At 28.2% G+C, this 20,007-nt stretch overlaps 1 protein-coding gene across 3 annotated transcripts in view; it reads right to left on the reverse strand.

Moving 5' to 3' along the window:
• LOC100159656 (otoferlin) overlaps positions 1-15,233 on the reverse strand; it is a 158,687-nt gene extending 143,454 nt beyond the window's left edge. For 2 of the 3 annotated variants that reach the window (XM_016807690.2, XM_029486841.1), the window contains exon 1: positions 15,078-15,232. In XM_016807690.2, coding sequence (XP_016663179.1) covers positions 15,078-15,156 — 79 coding nt within the window. In that variant the 5' untranslated portion in view covers positions 15,157-15,232. Of the gene's footprint in view, positions 1-15,077 lie in introns of all 3 variants that reach the window. The other variant, XM_016807691.2, reaches the window with a different exon arrangement.
• Positions 15,234-20,007: the final 4,774 nt, after the last annotated feature.

The following is a 20,007-nucleotide window of genomic DNA, read 5'->3' on the forward strand; positions in this document are numbered from 1 at the left end:
CCAAAAACATAAGACAATCTGCGATATGCTATATTATAGATCGCTCGAAGTGCTTAACAAAACCTGCTGAGCTTAGAATTTGGACAACGGTGTCTACTGCAGTTAATATTAATCGAATTTTTCGAATAACCAAAAAAAAAAAATACAAAAAAAACAAGACGTATAAATTATAAAAAAAATAATGGCTGATACTTTCATAAATTATACAGTTTAGTTAATATTATATTTAATACTGTCTTGAAATATTGAGAAATCCAATTTATTTTATATAATGCGTTAAACTATTATAATTAATTGAGATATTGTTATTTTGCTAAATGTTTATATTAATATAATTTAAAAACTATAATTTTGTAACATACACAATATTATTCCATTATTATACAAAATACATATTATTTCTTACAGGTATGTGGAAATATTTTACGTTTTACTCGATCAGCACACACAAGTACACATTTATTTGAAGTTTAAATTAGAATAAGTAATTTTATCTCAATGTAAACATTGTGCCTTCTTAGTTCTTTCTACATAATAATTATTAATAACGTAAATGCAACCAAAATTGTCAAAATATTATGGGACGTATTTTGGTACCTACTTCATGAACTACAGGATGATCTTTTTAAATTTATCAATAAATATATTATAATATTATGTAAAAAATCTTTCATAATTTTTTATATTAACTTTAACAAATTGATTATCTAATATACTATTTAATATTTTTATCTGCGTTTTATACATTTAAATAGTAAATGTTGTTATTTACTTGAATTGCATTTTATTGATTTCTGAACTTCGTAAATCAACGAAAAATATTGCTAACATGAACGTCACAAATTATGGCATTCTAACCTAGAGAAAACCACAGTAGGTAAATAGGTAGTAAGTATAACCCTCAATCGATATCATGCCCGACATTACTTGCCGTTCGTTCAGTTGATTCTGCACAGCTTCATTTTGTGACCATTTGACCGTAAATGACCTCGTAAACTCTATGTTAATTACTATGGGTAATATAATATAAGCATTAACATATTTTGAGTTAAGCTAAATAAATCAAAACTTTTGTACTGAGAATATTTAAGACCAACCTACTACAGTACTATACTATTTACCAAAGTAACAAATCTTTACCAAGTTTACATAAAAATAAAAACACAGTTTAAATCTATTTTATTTTAGAAACCACATTCATAAACCTAAAAAAATATAAAATTAATTCACACATAGTGCTAGTTATCAAATATTAATTTGAACATAGTAAATAGTTATCAAAATGTATAATTATATTAATTAATTTAATATTAATTTGAACGATATTATTGTCAAACAGTATAATAATATAAATTATTAAATAATTAAACCTTGAACCTGCCCGATTCTCGGAATCGTCTGCATCAAAAATCCAATGCAACTTATACAACCTTTACTGACAAAAAATGCATTTAAAAATATTTTAATTATTAAATAAATTAACATAATATACTGTCTACATTGGTATATTATAGTAGCGTTAATTAACTGTGTCTCTATATAGGTACATTGAATAATTTTGTAGAAAGTTTGCCGGCTGAGACTTTTATTTTTATGGATACGTGCACGGATGTCTAGCCATGTGATAATAATACTTATAGATAACAAGTATAATTCAAAACCCCGTCCTTATTTAAGGGATACTATATATTATAGAAACCGAAAACTTTCTCAATTTCAAGTATTCCTTACCGGATTTGTACACAGCCACAAATTGGAATCGTCGGTATATTTAAAATAAATACGTATAATATACAATTGGAACAATATACTTGAAAAACGCACGTTGACATTTAACTATAGCACTATCATGTTGTTTCGAGCCAAATTATTAGGTATTTAATACAAATAAATTATTAGATGTATTTTGAGTACTCGTTAAACACCCACACGTCAGACAGTTTTTTTAAACGTACCTAGTCATAATATTATTATGTATTATTATCTAAGTAAAATATTAGGTTTTAGGCAATTACTAACTCGGCGTTAGCCTTGTAATATAATAAAAATTAATAGAAGAAAGTTCCTAACTTATGAGTTATGACAGACACACACTTTTGCATAAACACACTTAAGTTAATTATTTAATTTGTAACCAACGTAAATTTGTAACTTTACCTTTATTGGTAGTACAATATATGGTGTATTAATAGGTATATATCTGATAATTTTAAGTTTTAACATTCTAGTTGATTTAAAGGAAAGTTATGAAATATAAACGATGTTAAATTATAATTCTTATTAAGTATTACATAAGATATAACTGACTTACATAATCTCTTAAGAAAGCTTATTAAAAACAGGTGATTTACTATTTCGAGGTTATTAAAATAATATTATTGAAAGCTATAATAATTAAAAATCACAATGTATTTTTTGAAAATTGCAACACAGCAAAGTACTAACTGATTTAATAACTTCATCTTCTCGCAGTGCGTGAAAGAATAAGTAATATTATGTATATATATTTTTCGTGTATACGGAATATTGTAATAGGTATAAACTATAAAGTTTTATTATAAAAGAATAGCTTAGAAGTGAAAATTAAAAAATCGTTTTTTTTTTTGTGAAGGTATTCTCATATTTCTGTCATTTTAAAAGTTTCCGTTTACTTAAGTATTTTTAATACTTCTGAAAAGAAAAATACTTTTAAACAACCCGCGTTTAAATGGGTACTTTCGTTTTTTTTTTTTTTTTATTCTAGTTTAAGTTTATAATGATTATAATGTGGTAAGAAACTAAAAAATGTACTCACCTAAAGGGCTAAGGATAATATATTTTAATCATAATATTAATAACTGACTAATTAACAATATAATAACTGACAAGTAAAACAAAACATAATTAACGAACATAAAAAAGTAAATAATTAGCAGTCAATGACCTAGATGCAATTGGCCTTTTAGGATTATCATAATAAAAATAAAGTTAATTAATTAATTATAAACATGAGATTGCTACCTACATTAGATTTCAAATAAAACATTTTCAGATAGGTAATTATTATAATTCAATACTTAGGTGTATAATGATAAAATAATAACACCAAAATATCGATGATTTGATGATTTAAATATAGTACGTTTTTTGATTTTTCAAAGTTATCCACGATTATATGGTTGATTAAGAGGACGCTACATGCCTACATCCGCATAGCATGTTGTCTCCGTCTAATTGAAAAAAACAGAGTAAAATAGTCTACGTAAAATGTTCTATGTTTTACGTTTGTAAGACGGAGACAACATAATATTATGCGGGTTCAACGTTGTCGTCCTCTCAAGTACAATAATTTAATGTTTTTAATGCTCAATAAATTTAAAACGGTCAAATAAAAGGAAAGTAAATAAATAAATTATAAATATAAGATTGCTACTTACATTAGATGTCAAATAAAAATGTACAGATATGTAATTATTATCATTCAATATTTATGGGTATATAATGATAAAATAAAAACACTAAAATATGGGTGATTCGATGATTTCAAAATAGGTAAGTATGTTTTTCGATTTAAAGTTATCCACCTTTATAATATGGTTGATTAAGAGGACGCTACACTCGCATAACATGTTGTCTCCGTCTAATTAAAAAAAAAACAGAGTAAAATGGTTAGGTTAGATTATTGTCGACGTAAAATTTGCCATGTCTTACGTTTATAAGACGGAGACAACATAATATTATGAGGGTGTAACGCGGTCGTCCTCTTAAGTAAAATAATTTAATGTTTTTAAGGCCCGAAAAAACTAAGACGTTCAATTGATAATAATATTATTGATTTTAAGAATGATAAAACCAAAAAATAAATAAAACCTTCATACTACGTACCATCGTGTGCTATGTAGAAGCGTGAAAATAGAAAACATCATTCAATGCTTCGGTACTACACATGAACCACTCGAGCGTCATAACTTTATGATTTTACGGTCATGAGTATTTCGTCGTATCGTGAGTTTTGTCCTACCAAGGTAAATTGTGTTTCAGATCGAGAATCGAGATATGTATTATTATTGCATTTGGGATATTTTCGTCAAGTTATATTATGTTTTTACAATAAACAACAATTTATTATTTGAAGCAACTATCACTGCCAAGCCAAGAAGTATTTTGATGTAAACATGAATTCGCTAAGGCAGAATGCAGGATAGATCTTTAAAATAATATGACGTGCCCTATGAGTGATTTAGATATCCATATTCCATTTCAAATGCCATTCAATATTCATTTGATTTAAAGTTCTTTATATATTATATGCTACTGAAGTAAACTTACTTGTGATAACTTATAAATGCTTATTTTTCACAATTCACTGTTGTTCATAATATTATGTTGATCGATGTACATAATGATCACGTTATTATTACAGGTCGTAACCAAAAAGGTATTTAAAAATAAACGTAAATGCAAATGTTAGCACTATTATTTTTTAATTGTAGCTTGTTTACTATTTTAAATGTACCTACTTATTGATTAATATTGAAAAACAAATTATATTTAAATAGCAGTGATACTACCAATATGTAATATTATTAAAATAATAAAATTAATAAAAGTTTGATATTAAAATACAAGTTATTCTTCTAACCGTCGAATGATATACGGTTGAATGTAACGATTGGAACGAATGCAATTCGAACATTATCTTATTTTTAAACTGAGAGCCATTTGAACATGAGGTACCTTTTCATTGTCCTAATAGTGCAATTCGACAAAAATATGTGCAATTCCATAGCCAAACTGGCAGCTAAAAAATGTCAAAAAGTGAAGTGAATAAGTAGTTAAGTGGAGATTACGGTGAAATGACTATCCTGTACATGGATTTTTATATTCTTATAGGCTTCTTTCCTCTCCAAAGTCCTTGAAAATATACAGAAATAATCGTATTCAAGTTTTTAATCACGTATTCACATTTCTATGAAAAAAGGTTAATATAGATATTTATTTTACAATGATGAGTATTTTGTTGTTTTAGGGCATAATGAATTTTCTGAAAGTAGCATTAAGTTATCATCAATCACTCAATTGCAAATTAAATGCCGATAAGTCTAAACAAGTCATTTTTCAAATCGCATAGTAATTTTAATGAAAATTGTCAAAAAAACTACTCCGCAAATCTGCGTGACAAGAAATAATAAAAGCTGAACTGTTCCAAGCATGTACAATATATGTCATAATATTATATGAACAAATGCGTAAAATAACTATTTTGAAAATTTTTAAATTTAAATGCACAAAATATTATTTTATTGAATTTTTTTTTTAAGCCATTGCTATTAAACTAGAATTATCTTATAACTGTTGAAAATCATGGTCTGTGGAAATTGATATTGAACTTTTAAGTCTTACCGTATAATAATATTATATTATGTAATATGTATACTCACTTAGTAATTAAATACACTTAGGTTTTATGCCCACTTGATGAATTTTAAATTGTATAAATCTCCTATTTTATTCATTCTAGTTTAATTTAACCGTTTATCAGCCACGCACAATATATTATAATAATTAGGTAAAGCATTTTAAAGAGTGTATTTAACATTAATGAGTAAAAGTTTTGTCAGTAGATATTATAATATCTAATAATAATATGCTTTAACGAGACAATTATAATTTTTTTTTTTTTTTGTTAAGCTTAAACCCGGCAACTTAATCCATTAGATATTTTTGTTTTGTCTGTAGGTTTTTTGTTGGTAGGAAGAGGAACATGTGTGTGTTTATTTTGGCAGAATTTTTGATTTGGGCACCCGTAGGTATCTGCCATGGCCGGGTGGGGGATGGCGGCACTTGTTCTCCGGACACCGTAACTTGCCCGAAGAAAAATGTCGCCCATGGCCGAGATGTCGAACCGGCGTCGGTGTGCGTCGCAACCGACGCGACGCCTTAGTCCACTCGGCCACTCAACAATTATAACTGTTAATGATACAATTTATAAGTGAGTTATATTATATTTTTAAAAATGTAAAGGTATTAAAAATGTCTATCGATGTTTATATAGGATATAATAATATGACCGACTATTTCACCATTGGCTGTAAGAAATTCTACTGGCTAAAACTGCTGTTGACTTATGCACAAATTCATTTTAAAGTTTTTTTTTTCGATATATGTGTTATAGTTGTTATTTTAAATCGTTATAAAAACATAAACATAAATATATTATATTGTTAACAAGTATTTTACGGGTGTGTATTAAAAGCACCGAGTTCGCAGAACACATTAATATTATGAATTAATTGGTGTATATATATTTTTTTTTCAATGTGCCAGTGTCTGTACACGTGTGGCATAATAATATGGTAAAATTAGGGATCTGTGCTCTAGGCGTGTATAGCATACCAAGTTTGAATTTTCATTTTGTACGACGATGATTTTAAAATCTAAAATTGAAAATCCCAAATTTAAGAAAAATAAATGTATGTGTTTCTTTTATTACTTGACATAGATATTTTCTATTTATCTAAATATTTATGAATAGTAGCAAAAAGTCAATTTTTTTCCGATGTAACAAAACTTTTGAATACTGATTATTATTTTTGTCCAACCAGTTTTCCGCCACATTTCATTAATATCATAGTTATTTTTAATAAAAAATAGTATATTATATAATATTATAAAACAAATACATACTGTTAACTATGTTAACACTACTAATTAAGTTATAATAATTTTTTTTAATTTAAAATTATATTGTTTCAATCTTTCAGTCTTTTTATGAGCATAATTAATGAATTTAATAATTTTTCTATAACAGCGGTACCTATATAACGATAAAAAGGTTCTGCATAGCTTTGTGCATCAGCTAACTAACATTTTGTTTTTTTTTTTATTCACGTGTATTTTTGTGTGCGTGTGTTTTTTTTACCTTTGGTTGTTATAATTCAGTACTTGTTTTTGTAAGCATTTTTTGGCTTTCAAAAATGTTTAATATTATACTATACTATCGTAAAATTAAAAATTAAATTAAAATTAAAAATTGTTGGTCGATAATATGTTTAATAAATATTAAATTTTGAACTGTGGCATATTCATGAAAATGTACATCTATTTTAGAGCACGTAATATGATGTTTAGAACATAGGTTATACATATGTGGGTAGGTACTCTGCATAATTTGAGTTCTGAACCATTTTCTTGGTTTATGATTTATGATTGATTTTTAATTTAAATACAAACACACTCTTAAAATTAGTTTATTTTTTTGTTCTTGCTCGTCACTCATTTGAGATAATATTTAAAAACATTTTAATGAAGGTACATCAAAAATATTTATTTAGAAGAGCATTAACTCTTATTACTAAAATAAAATAAGATACCTAATAATTTTTTTTTATGTTTTTTACCCTGTTTATACTATTTATTTAAATTCTATCACATTTTCATAAAATTATTATAGTAAAATAACTACGATATTCCGTACAGTTTTTTTTAATTCTCACTTATATATACACCAGGTGTCTTAATTTTAAAACACTTTCCAATCAGTTAGCCAGTTATGATCGATCTACCAAAACGTTTTTTTTTCTTTTTTAAATTTAAAAAGAAGCATTAACAAATATCGTACTGCACTCAGCTTTAATTTCTTAATATAATTACCATACTTAAAAAATAATTACTGAGTAATATTATGACAATTATTATACAATAATATTTTGATACCAAATAATACTTCAAGTTCATTCTGCATATTAAATTTTAATTAGATATAATCAAATGTTATTATTTAGAAAGTAAATTACTAGGGTTATTTTTTTTTAACTGTGTAATATGATAGATTTATTCAGAAATTAAATGTATTATATCAATGTACAAACATAATTGAAATATTAGTACTTACATATATTAACTATTAATCCAATATAATTCTGCTAAAATCGTGTATTGCAGCTACTGGCATATGGATTTTACATAATGTGCGTGATTTAAATAAAACATGATGTCATAGTAAATTAAATTTTAATAAATTAAGCTTTTTTTTAAAATTAGAAAATAACTAAAACTAAGAATTAAATAATAATTAATTACATATTTACTATAAACGAATGCGTATCATATCAGTTTAATCTTTATTTGAATCCTTTAAGTAAGTTTTATAGAAACAAATTTCAATGAAGTTAGAATTGTAAAAACAATCCGTAAATATAATATTTATTAGGTATAAATAATACCTATATTTTTAAATATACTTTAAGTTTGTTTAACATAGTTTAATCAAAAATAATTAGATAAACCATAAAGCATCGTGAATCAGTAGTTATGCAGGGATATATCTATATAAGTAAAGTTATTCCAAACTTTACTTCATAGTATTTAGATTAACAATACAAATAAAAACAGAAATTTAACAAAATATGATTTCAGCTTACAAAAACAAAACTTTTCAAAGTTTAATAGTTTAAACAATACAATATTATACTTCAATACGAAATTATAATCTATCCATACAATTTTTCTTCACACGTATGGCTATTCAATTTCCTATTCAAAATTACATACTTTTACTGTTTAATAATTATAGTATAGAAACCAAAAAATAATTTATAATAATATGTAATTGATTTGGCCAAACGTTTTTGGATGAACAATGTATACTATAATATTATTGTGCATTTACAATAATATTAAAAACATCGTAATACAAACAATACCTAGGTGTGAACATTTTATTTTAAAGTTAAAATATACAATAAATAAAATATAATAATAAAACTCTGTACTCTTCTATCCACCAAGCATAAAGGTACTTCTAATGTGACGACCATGCAGTGAACATAGGAACAAAATCCAAATTTTAAACCCATGGGCCAGAATAAATTATCAAAACTTATAGAGTATCCCTTCAATTATCCAGGAATCGGAATTAAATTCATACATTTATTCGTTGTATGTAATATTTAAATGTATCAATATTATTTTTATTTAATCCATGTAAAACTTTACCAAACTATACACAATCAATAAAAAAGTCATCTAAAAATATAACAATGTCATAAAACATTATGTAGGTTGTAGGTACTTAACGTAACGTATCAATTCCCTACGGTCCCGTTGCAAGGGTTCTTATTTTCTTAAAAAAAAAACTGGTAGAATTTTAGATTTAAAATTTTTGATTATCTTTCATAGAAAACGAAAATAAATTTTAACTTATTATTTGACACGTTTAATATTTATTATGATACAATTTTACAATGTGTCGAGTATGCTACTTGCCTACTTAATATGTATTAGGATCTAATAAATTATGACAGTATTCATGACGCCTCTTGACACTAAAATATATGACCAATATTGTCAAGTACATACATTGTACTGTCAACAACCAAGATCCATTGTTGTTGAGTCGTCGTGGCATTATATTTTTATGGAATACAAACGTAATGGTTATTTTCTTTTAGTACCACCAAAATAATATTAAAAACGAGATATAATGCAACTTTATACATATCATATCATTATTTCACCTGACATCGGAGTTATTTTAAAACATAAAATAGGTAATTCAATAATATAATATATTTATCTAGGTACCTATAATAGTACAATAATGCTCAAGAAACTACTTTTAAAGACGTCTTACCAGCATGTGATGTCGCCCTCTTACAAGTGGCCGTAACACAGCAAATGTACGTTCAACAATCCTCTTCAGCTTCGTCAGTTTTGATAATATGAGATTGAATTTACAAATCAACAAGCATAAATGTAACAGAATTTTCTTTTATTTGTTAGAAGCCAGGCATTCAAATGTGAAAATAACGTAATGTTTATAACGTTGTATGAAAAAAAAAACGATTGAAATTTTTAAACGAAATTAATACGGAACACGATCAATGAAAAAAATAAAATACCGCAAAAACATAACATAATACTAATAACAAAACATAAAGAATAATATTATCATTAAAGAAAACATAATGCAAAACGAAATAATTAAAACCATTTTATATTTATAAATTATATTTATTATCATTAAATAAAATCCCATTTATTTGGTTTTGTGAAGAAATGTTCCTACGCCATTTTATTTTTATTTTACCAAAAATTCTAAGCATTATATCCCTTTCCTGGTCATCATTTCATTACAGATTGAATATTATTGGTAATTTTTTAATATTATCGATAGGTAATTGTATATATTATTATATAGTACCTAATGTTACACCCTGATTCTCGTGGACCAGCATCACTTGAATCCTATTGCGCAGTAGTTTTTTTTGTTAAAGCGCCCGGTGCCGATGCCATTTTTGTCCTCAAAAATACATTCTGCGGTGATAACGATACCGCATTGTAGAATCAACCAAATTTCATAATTTTTTTTTAATTGCTAAAGGAAAATATTCTACAGCCCGCATCGATCTCTGTTTTTCAATATTTTATTCTCAAACTTTATAATATGTTTAAAAAAATACAAGATAAAAAGCATTTTTTTTACAAATTTTTTAATACAATTATTTGAAATAAAATATAAAATCAAAGATCAATGCGGGCTGTAGGAAGTCTTCTTCTTTCAGATAAAAAAATAGTCATCAAAATTGGACAATACTACAAAGCTTGAGAGTTATTCCTGTAAAGTCATTTTTATCGATATAATACATCCTATCAACCACCTCTAAATAGGTATCGACTATCGAGTAGTAGATTAGTGGAAAAGTCTTATAATTGAGGTAGCAACTAAAATATAAAATTTAATTTTCAAATTTTATAGAATTGTGGAAAATTTTATAGAATTGTGGAAAATTTTAAAAACTGGCACCGGGACCCTTAATAAGACGTTATACCGGCATGGTTACAAGTGTTGTTTCCGTTTTACTAAGGCTTAACATGGGAAATTTTAAGTGAAAAATAATCCATTTTACTCTGTTATTTTTAGTACTAGAGTGATTTTACATTTTATCAAATTTAAAGAAAAGAATAATTTTCTGAGAAACCTTGTAAGGTTTTTTTTAATATTTTAATTTTAAACCAAGTTATGACCAGTTTAACATGTAAAATTAAAATATCAAAAATATCTCCTTATGTTAGGTTAGGTGATTGGCCCTATATCAAATGCCCTCTAACAAATATTTTTTGAAAAACACTTTTATATTTACTTTTACTTTTTTATCCATTTTCAGTAACTTTTCAGGCACCTTTCAAATGTAAAATTTTAACTATCTTCATCGTTTTATATCGACAACAAAATAATATTATGTCAAAATCGAAACATTAAAAAAATTGCTTAATACCTATATAATGTTTAGAGGAAAAGATTATGATATATTTTATCGGAAATTTTTATTTTTAATAATATCAAAAACAATTTAAATTAGCTAACCACTAGAATATCATTTACATTATCTAATAAAGTTTCTGTGAATTGATATAACATATTTCATTAATTACTACTACATTAGTATTACTTAAATTTATTAACAGGAAAAAGGACCTATATGGTATATCTTCATAAATTCATTCGGTTAACTCGAGAATAATTTTAATCATAAATGGAAGACATTTTCATTTTTACAATTGTTGCTGACATATTTGGAAGTGCAATATTAGTACCTACAATATTTGGTGCTACAATATATCCACAAACATATCAAACTTTATAAAATTGTTTTAATAATAGTTAATAGTAGCAAATTGTTAATTTAATATTTATTTAAAAAGGAAAATACCATAAAGCCACAATATGATTCGTTACTAATTTATAATATTGAAACTACGGTAATTTCGGTAAACTATATTCAACTGGCGTTACCTATGGCGTTGCCCTCGGTAGCTGTTTTCAGCCGTTTACAATTTTTACCAGTTTCCCACAACCAAATGTACCAATTTTCCTCGACAAACTATATACAGTATACACGTTTATAATACCTATCACAAAACAAATACAATATTAACAATAAGCGGCATACATATAATACAGTAATTTGTCAAAAAAAATTTATGAAATAGTGCACCTGGTACACATCGGGGAATTTCACCAGAACGATAAAATATTCAGTACAAATATTGTAGTTATGAATTTCGGGCTTAAAGGCCCCACATCAAATTTTGGGCCCTGTACTAAATATTGTTGCGGGCAATATACAAATTGTCCAATAAAATATACAACCCATTACACGCGATGCGAGTTTCTCATACACGATTTTTGCTAAGTATATAATAATACTAGCTGATCCCGCGCACTTTGTTGCCCGTAAAAAATGACAACTTTTAAAAAAATTGTGATTGTTTAACCCCTTTTGGGTGTAGCTCGTTGCAGTAAGTGCAACTCAGCCACATTTGTAGGCAATCTGCTCGATAACTAATGGCAACCAACAAAATAATAAATACTAATTTCTAATAATTATTTCTTCTATAACCAATATCAACCATTTATAAACAAAAACGTCCATCGTAAATCTCGAAATTCCTGTAGGAAAGAAAGCACCTCAAAGCACCCCTTTGGGTTGGATCTACGACAATTGGATTTACGACAGTGAGACTTTATGTAATACGCGTGTTATTATCATATTATATCTTTATTATTATTATTATTATTATTATTTCAATTATTAGAATTTTGTTATGGTACTATAATGTACTTTGTTAGTTACATTTCAGTAGATGAAAATCTTTGACATCCGTAACATGACGGGAAGGGCAAAATGTTATTAGTCTTAAATAACTACACGTTTTATAGAGATGAAATTACACAAACCGGTGTTAAATGGAGATGTAAATTTAAGTCAAATCATCAACAACTTGAATTCAATCTGTCAATTATTGTATTTGATTTCGAACAAAATATTCATGTAGCTTCCGAAGTCGTTTGGCCTTTAATTTGAATTGAGAGATATAGATTTCATCTCACTCAGTAGGACCGAAAATCATACAAAATTTAAAATTGAGGCCTGATTAATTATGGTTCCTAATTCAGAAATTGTAAAATGGATTAACTTAATTGTCAGTCTTGCATTACTGTCCTACAGTGAAGTAGACGGTTGTTTTATTGAAGATCCGATTTCAATTCAGTCTTTACCAGAAAAAATGATTTCCCGTCCATTCAGTTGACAGATATATTTTCTCAAGTTCGACTTTCTCACCTTCTCTGCGTTATAAATTGAAAAAGGACTACCAATGCATACGAATTATTTCATTTGTTACTTTCAAAAAAACTTTCAAGGGCAACCTTTTTTTACAACAAAATACAATAAATTACAATATATACTTCATTCATAATTTAAATTTTTTCCCGATATTGAGTTAATCTTAATGTAATACATCAATTAATGATCATATATTAAATAACAAAATCCAAACGTTCATATTGTTGCTTTTTCCAAAATATTAAATTATTACAGAACTATTATTATTACTAGATCAACGTTTATGTAAATTTCTCTATAAAAATTGGAGAAATAATATGTCTGGAGGTTACTAGGATAACCAGGTTAACCTTGGATCTGTCTATGCTCCTAACATAACTAAAACTCATAGTATTTGAGTACTTAATAAGAAAAATAAATATAACTATTAGCCCCATAAATACTAAATAGGGAATCTCATAGATACAAAATAAAAAAATAAACCAACCATTGTAATTGATTTATTTTGAATTTAAGTAAATAAAAAAAAACGTATTATACCTTTTAATACATTAATTATAAATTGTTGCTCTATTACACAACATAACAACTATCCAACATCATATTTAAAAAATACTAATTAGAGAACATTACATTGACAGGAATAAAAACGATTACCTGCCAAGTTCAATATACATTGTTTATCATACTATCATAATATGAAAAATATTCTACACGGTCGTTTATAGTGATAATATTTTGTGCAATCAACTAATATAGTATACCTATATGAGCTGTCCCCATTTTACAAACGCACAACAGAAAACAATTAGGGTTCTGTAGAACTAATTTTGTTTTGTTAGCATTAATATTAAAGTGGATTTTCCAATAATAAAAACTAATGTAATGAATGTTGTTACCAACAAACTACAATATCTGTGTTTGTACTTTTGGTGTTTTACGATATTTCAATTTTTTAGCGAGTTATGAGCATTTTTTAAATTTGTAACATCTTAGAATATAATATATATTATATAATAATAATATTATATATAATATATATAATATTATTATGCTCATAATTTGCTTGAAAAATTAAAATATCGTAAAAAACCAACGGACAAACACATATAGAGTATACTTGCCCGAAAGCTAATAATAGTTATAATAATAAATTAATAATAATAGGTTTCTAATATTTAAGTTGAAATTTGGTTCTGCTGAACTCAAATTTGTTATGTGTACCATGTACGATTGTAGGACGGAGACATCACATGCATATAAGACGTCATCTCTAATTTACACAATGTATAAGGTTAGTACCGGTAAAACACTTTTATTAGGGCATACATTCATATATAGATATTACTTATTTTATATTTAGTTATTTATAAGTTTTGTGAGGCATATATAGTTTGAGGCTATATTATAAAAATATAGACAATAATATAATATTAAATATAAATAATTATTTAATTATTAAATCTATTGAGTTTTATTTATTATTATTATTTTTTCCCAGAATGAAATAATACACCAACCCTGAATCATAGATTTTTATACCTACACCGCACAATAGGTACACATGCAAAACGTATGTAGCACGTGCGACGATTTATAGTTATTGTAACGTTTCAATCGTTTCATGCAATATAGGTACCTATGTATATTACAAGGTACTCCCACCGTGTTTTCTTGTTTCCGGTTTTATTTTTCAAATAATACATGAAGACGAACCGGAAACAGTAGGTACATTATACATATAGACATGATATTACTTCTATAAATAGACGATTACGGTAGGTAATAATAGGTATTATGATAATAAATCGTAAAATATTGTGAAAATTATACACGCGATAATACGGTCATTATATTATTATTGTTATTTTTTTTTTTTAAATTCGCGTTTTCCGAGAAGAGAGGCGTGTTATAACACCAACCTCCGAACCGGATATAATTATATCACACTGAGGCTGCTCTGCTTACCTCTGAACTCCAATTTGAACAGTCTCTCGCCGCTGTACTTGGGCACCTTGCAGCAGTTGATCTTCACCACCAAGCGCATGGTGACGCACAAAATCCGGAACCGGAGCACACGGTCAGCGGGGCCGCGCTACGACGACTGGAGCGGTTCGGCCGGCCGCGGCGGCAACAGCGGCGGCCACGGCGACGGGACCGGCGCGTTTTCCGCGCAACAAGCACCCCGCCCCGACGGTTTACTTGTTGATTCGGTCGGCGCGTTTTCTTCACCTGTTCACTGTGTGTCGCTCTCTCTCGGTCCGACGAACAGACGAATCCTCTTCGACACCCCTCCCCCCCCTCCCACTCTCGAAACGGTTCGCTTGAAAATATTGATTTGTGATCCAAGCCCGGATTATGGATCATTTGGGCCCCGGACTCCATACACTTTAGTGCCCCCCCCCTTATGCTTTAACTTCAAAAAAATTGTATCACTAAATTTTTACGACTGTATATTATAATTGTATAGTTTTGTATTACACTATCGTCTATGCGTAGGTACAATGTATAGTTCACAATTCCCATTTCATAAGCTTCGCCATACTGTTATTGACTGTTAGAATATCAATTTTATATTTATTATCATTTAGTAATAATTGTTCGTGGTGTAAAATTAATAACATCTTTATTTTATTATTATTAGTTCGTACTAAAATTATTTTATTTTTTTAAAACGGTTTTGAACGCATTAAAACAATGTATATTTTGGAGATAAATGGGCCCCGGGATTAAGCCCCCCTAGACTCTACTCCTTAATCCGGGCTTGCTAGAATCACGGTTCTTTCATAGTCAGAGAGCGACTCCGTGAGGCGTGAAGTAATAATATTATACATATAATATTATATTATTATTATGCTTGAAATTAATATGTACCTACTGTGTAATTTTCACCAAAAACTATTGTCCATTATTTTTCAAACATTTTCATCCTTTATTATTTTTTTAAGTAATATTTTGGTTTTTACTTCTCCTTTTCTCCTGGTATCTCAAGTTACGTAAAAGTTATTTTGATAATATTTATCAGTTTGTTTTAGTAAAAATTAAGTAATTTTTAACAGACTGACTGTAGGTGTTACATGGCTTGCAAAATATTTACAAAAATAAAATCATCAAAATATTTCCATATATTCTCTAACGAGTGTAACAAATTGAATACTCTCAATCCCTAAAATATGCTTTTTATGCAAAATATTTTTTTGGCGTGCGTGCGTGAGTGCGTGCGTGTGTGTGTGTGTGTGTGTGTGTGTGTGTGTGTGTGTGTGTGTGTGTGTGTGTGTGTGTGTGTGTGTGTGTGTGTGTGTGTGTGTGTGTGTGTGTAAACAATGTATGCACATTGGTGACAATTTTTATTACAAACAGGTTATGGAAAGTGTTTGACTTTTGTGATTTAAAGAAATATTACACAACTTACAGGCTAATACAACTGGACAGTATTAATATAGGTTGTTAGTTCATAATATTGTTCATAACATTAAAAGTATAGCTAACAACATTGATACTGTGTATGATATCAACATTTTTATTTTTTGTTCACGAATACACTGTATGCTTCGGTTCCGCGTACAACTATATTGACCACTATGATCATAACCTATGATTTACACCCGAGGTTATTATCATGACTTTCCGACGCGTAAAAGAAGGTTGCAGTCGATGAACCTTTCCGCCGTCTAAGGGTAGTCATCATCTGAAAACGCACGAGTGGACGTATTATTTGGCCATAAAATTGTACACGTGTGACCAATTTTACTGAATAGCGGCAATTTATATTTCAGGAAAAAAAGATAACACAACATATTATTCTGAGACAACATGTACCAGCGGTGATATTGGGTACCTATATGATATTTGGGACTAGTCCCGAGATACTACGTCGGTTTTCGTCAATGACATCCTACAGAATGTCGAAAGTGAAGCCAATACGACTTCGGGATCCTAAAGTAGGTAATATAAAAGTAAGCCATTTTTTATTTTTTATTCGATCAATCGAGATATAGGTACCTATATAGTTTATATAATTGTTGATCGTGGGTCAACTATAGTCAAACACTCATACCACTTTAGAATAAGACCATCCCTGAAGTGTTAATAGGTACCCGTGGAGGAGCCTAACACTGTTCGGTTGGGATTGTAAGTATGGGTCGCCAATCCAAGCTCGTTTACAATTTTCCGGTCAAAAATTTTGTTTGTGGTCTTCTTTATTGGTATTTTAACAACTTTTTTTAAACAGGTATGTACACTGGTCGTTTTGTTACGGTCCAATTCTTTTTAATTACTTGCGTACGTTTTAAGACCGTACGTTTAACTTCCAAAAATGTTCAACCTAACAGTGTTAGTCTATGGAAATGATCTCAGTTCACTTGCGATCCAGATTATCTTTATAACTACGAAAAATACTGTAATATACTATTGCAAATACAATAAATTAATCCACTGACAAAAACATGACTAGTAAATAATTAACTTAAATCAAAAAAACGGTACGACAAAATACTAACATCTATAAAAAAAAAGAATCAGTACAGATAGTACTACTGTGATAAGAGTCTTATGCAAGAAAAATCCAGTAAAAGGAAACTTATAACAGTGGTAAGATACTTATCACTTTATAAACGCTTGTCCAGACTCCCCAAATGCAATTATAATTAAAATAAATAAATTGATAACTTCACATGGAAATCTGGTAAAACTTTTTCATAAAAATAATTCATCTTGAATGAAATAATTGAGCTAACTAGGGTTTAGGGGTTAAACACATGTCACAGAGCATCAATTTAAAAATGAGAGAAAAAATGAGAGATTCACGATTGGGGGTAAATTAAAAAATCATGTCTTTCGACAAATGATGTATCATAAACAAAAACATGAAAATATCAAATATTTACAAAAATATACCACGAGTGTACTTGGGACATCAATAAAATTACACATTGGACAAAGGATTTTGAACAATTGATTTTATTCAAAGTTTTCCTAAATCAATATTCTCATGAAACTCAGACCTTGTACCTTTATTGCTGTAGATGGCAATATATGAACCTACGCATTTGCACGTCCACCACCAAAGACCTAGGTATAATTTTAACCTACAATTTAAATTTCCTGAAACCTATTATCAAAATATATGTTGTGAACTTATAGAAGCATCATTTCATTCATCAGAATTCAATGATCTGAGAAATTGAATAGCTGCTCAATTGCGATTTAGTTAGGTCTATCCTGGATTACAAATCATCAATTTTGAGCCCATATACTTGATCTGATATAAATTTTATTGAATGCATTAAAAACGTTTAGTACGATAGTTGATAATTGATCACAAACGATTTTACACCAATCAGATCCCGTGTGAACTCACTCTAATTCTCACTCTAGCCTCTAAATGTGAATTGGCTGATATTTCTTATTATGTTTAATTAATAATTAACGACCACATTGGTTCTACTAATCTATTAAATTTCCTATAGCATTTTCAACATTCCTAATTTCAATAACTGTTCTACTCCAACGGTATACATGTCATCACATAGGCACACTGCACAGATTATTCTAAACGTTATCCAATTCCAAGGTTTTCGTCATGCATTTCGACATCCACTTTCCTACGCCCGCACGTCCGAACCGTGAATAAGTGTTATTTTTTTTATTTTATTTTATGCAGCAAACCTCTTAAATTTTAAATTAAATTAATCTTTTTCATTTCTCTTCAGATTTTATTTTTAGACTCGTCAATTAAATTTAAAATAAAACTAAATCACATCTTAAGTGTCAGGTTTCGCCACTAAATGTTTAATTTCAAAACATCACGTATAATATAGTTATAATAATAAATTATTTATTGAAGCACTGCAGTGTGCGAAGCAGTAAAGCTTCCCTGACGGCTACTCAAATGGGAAATACTTCCGTTCCTATTTTTTCGGAGATGTCTTGATCGATTTGTTCATAATTTTTAACATAGACACAGATTTAGTTAATCTTGGGTCGTGGTGAAGCCTGCATTTTGCTATTCTGTCTATAGTTTGATATAAACGAGATCAAAGAATATAATGATAACTCTATGGACAGAAGATTAATTGATAGATGATAACTGATAACCAATTTATTTTCAATAATTATTTATAAAATATATTTTGCTAAGATATAAAATAATTCGTATGCATAATTTCTATACAATGAGGTTCGAGAGCTTTATTTAATTTTAAGCAACGCACTGCGACAAGTGCATCGCAGATATGCATCTCAAGTCCCGTTTAGTAAGTTTAATGATTGTACGTACCTAATAATCAAATAACAATAATTAAACATACGATGTGATCATTTAACAGCTTGAATAGCAAAAAAAAATGCAGTTAAATAATATTATTTTACAGTACAGAAAAATACTAATGACACTTTTATAATTAAAAAATGAATTTGTTGATAATGATCATTTTAGCTACGTTTATAAGTTTATATAGTAATAACTTGAAAAGGGACTAATACGACAGTATTATTCTATATAATACAAATGAAAAGCTGTTTAACCGCATCAATCGTAAACGGCTAGACTGATTTGACTCAGTTATTTTTTTTAATGTTTTTTTTAATATTCCGAATGAGGTTGTTCCGAGAAGAAAAATTGGAAAAGCACTCAGAAAGTTAGAAAATGTGGGAAAAACTGAGAAACATTTTTTAATGGGGATTTTGTATAATATAAATGATTGTCATTGGTTGCATAATATTTTTATTTTTTTATTTTTGTTTGTTTGTAGGGGAGGGTACTATTGGTTTGTAAGCACGTGTGTGTATTTTTGGCAGATTTTTTAGTGGGCATCCGTGGGTATCTGTCACGCTTGGGTAGGGGACGGCGGCACTTCTCTCGGGACACCGTGACCTTGCCGAAGAAAAATGCCACCCG

This window comes from Acyrthosiphon pisum, chromosome A1 (genome assembly GCF_005508785.2).
Source record: "Acyrthosiphon pisum isolate AL4f chromosome A1, pea_aphid_22Mar2018_4r6ur, whole genome shotgun sequence".
Classification (NCBI taxonomy): Eukaryota; Metazoa; Arthropoda; class Insecta; order Hemiptera; family Aphididae; genus Acyrthosiphon; species Acyrthosiphon pisum.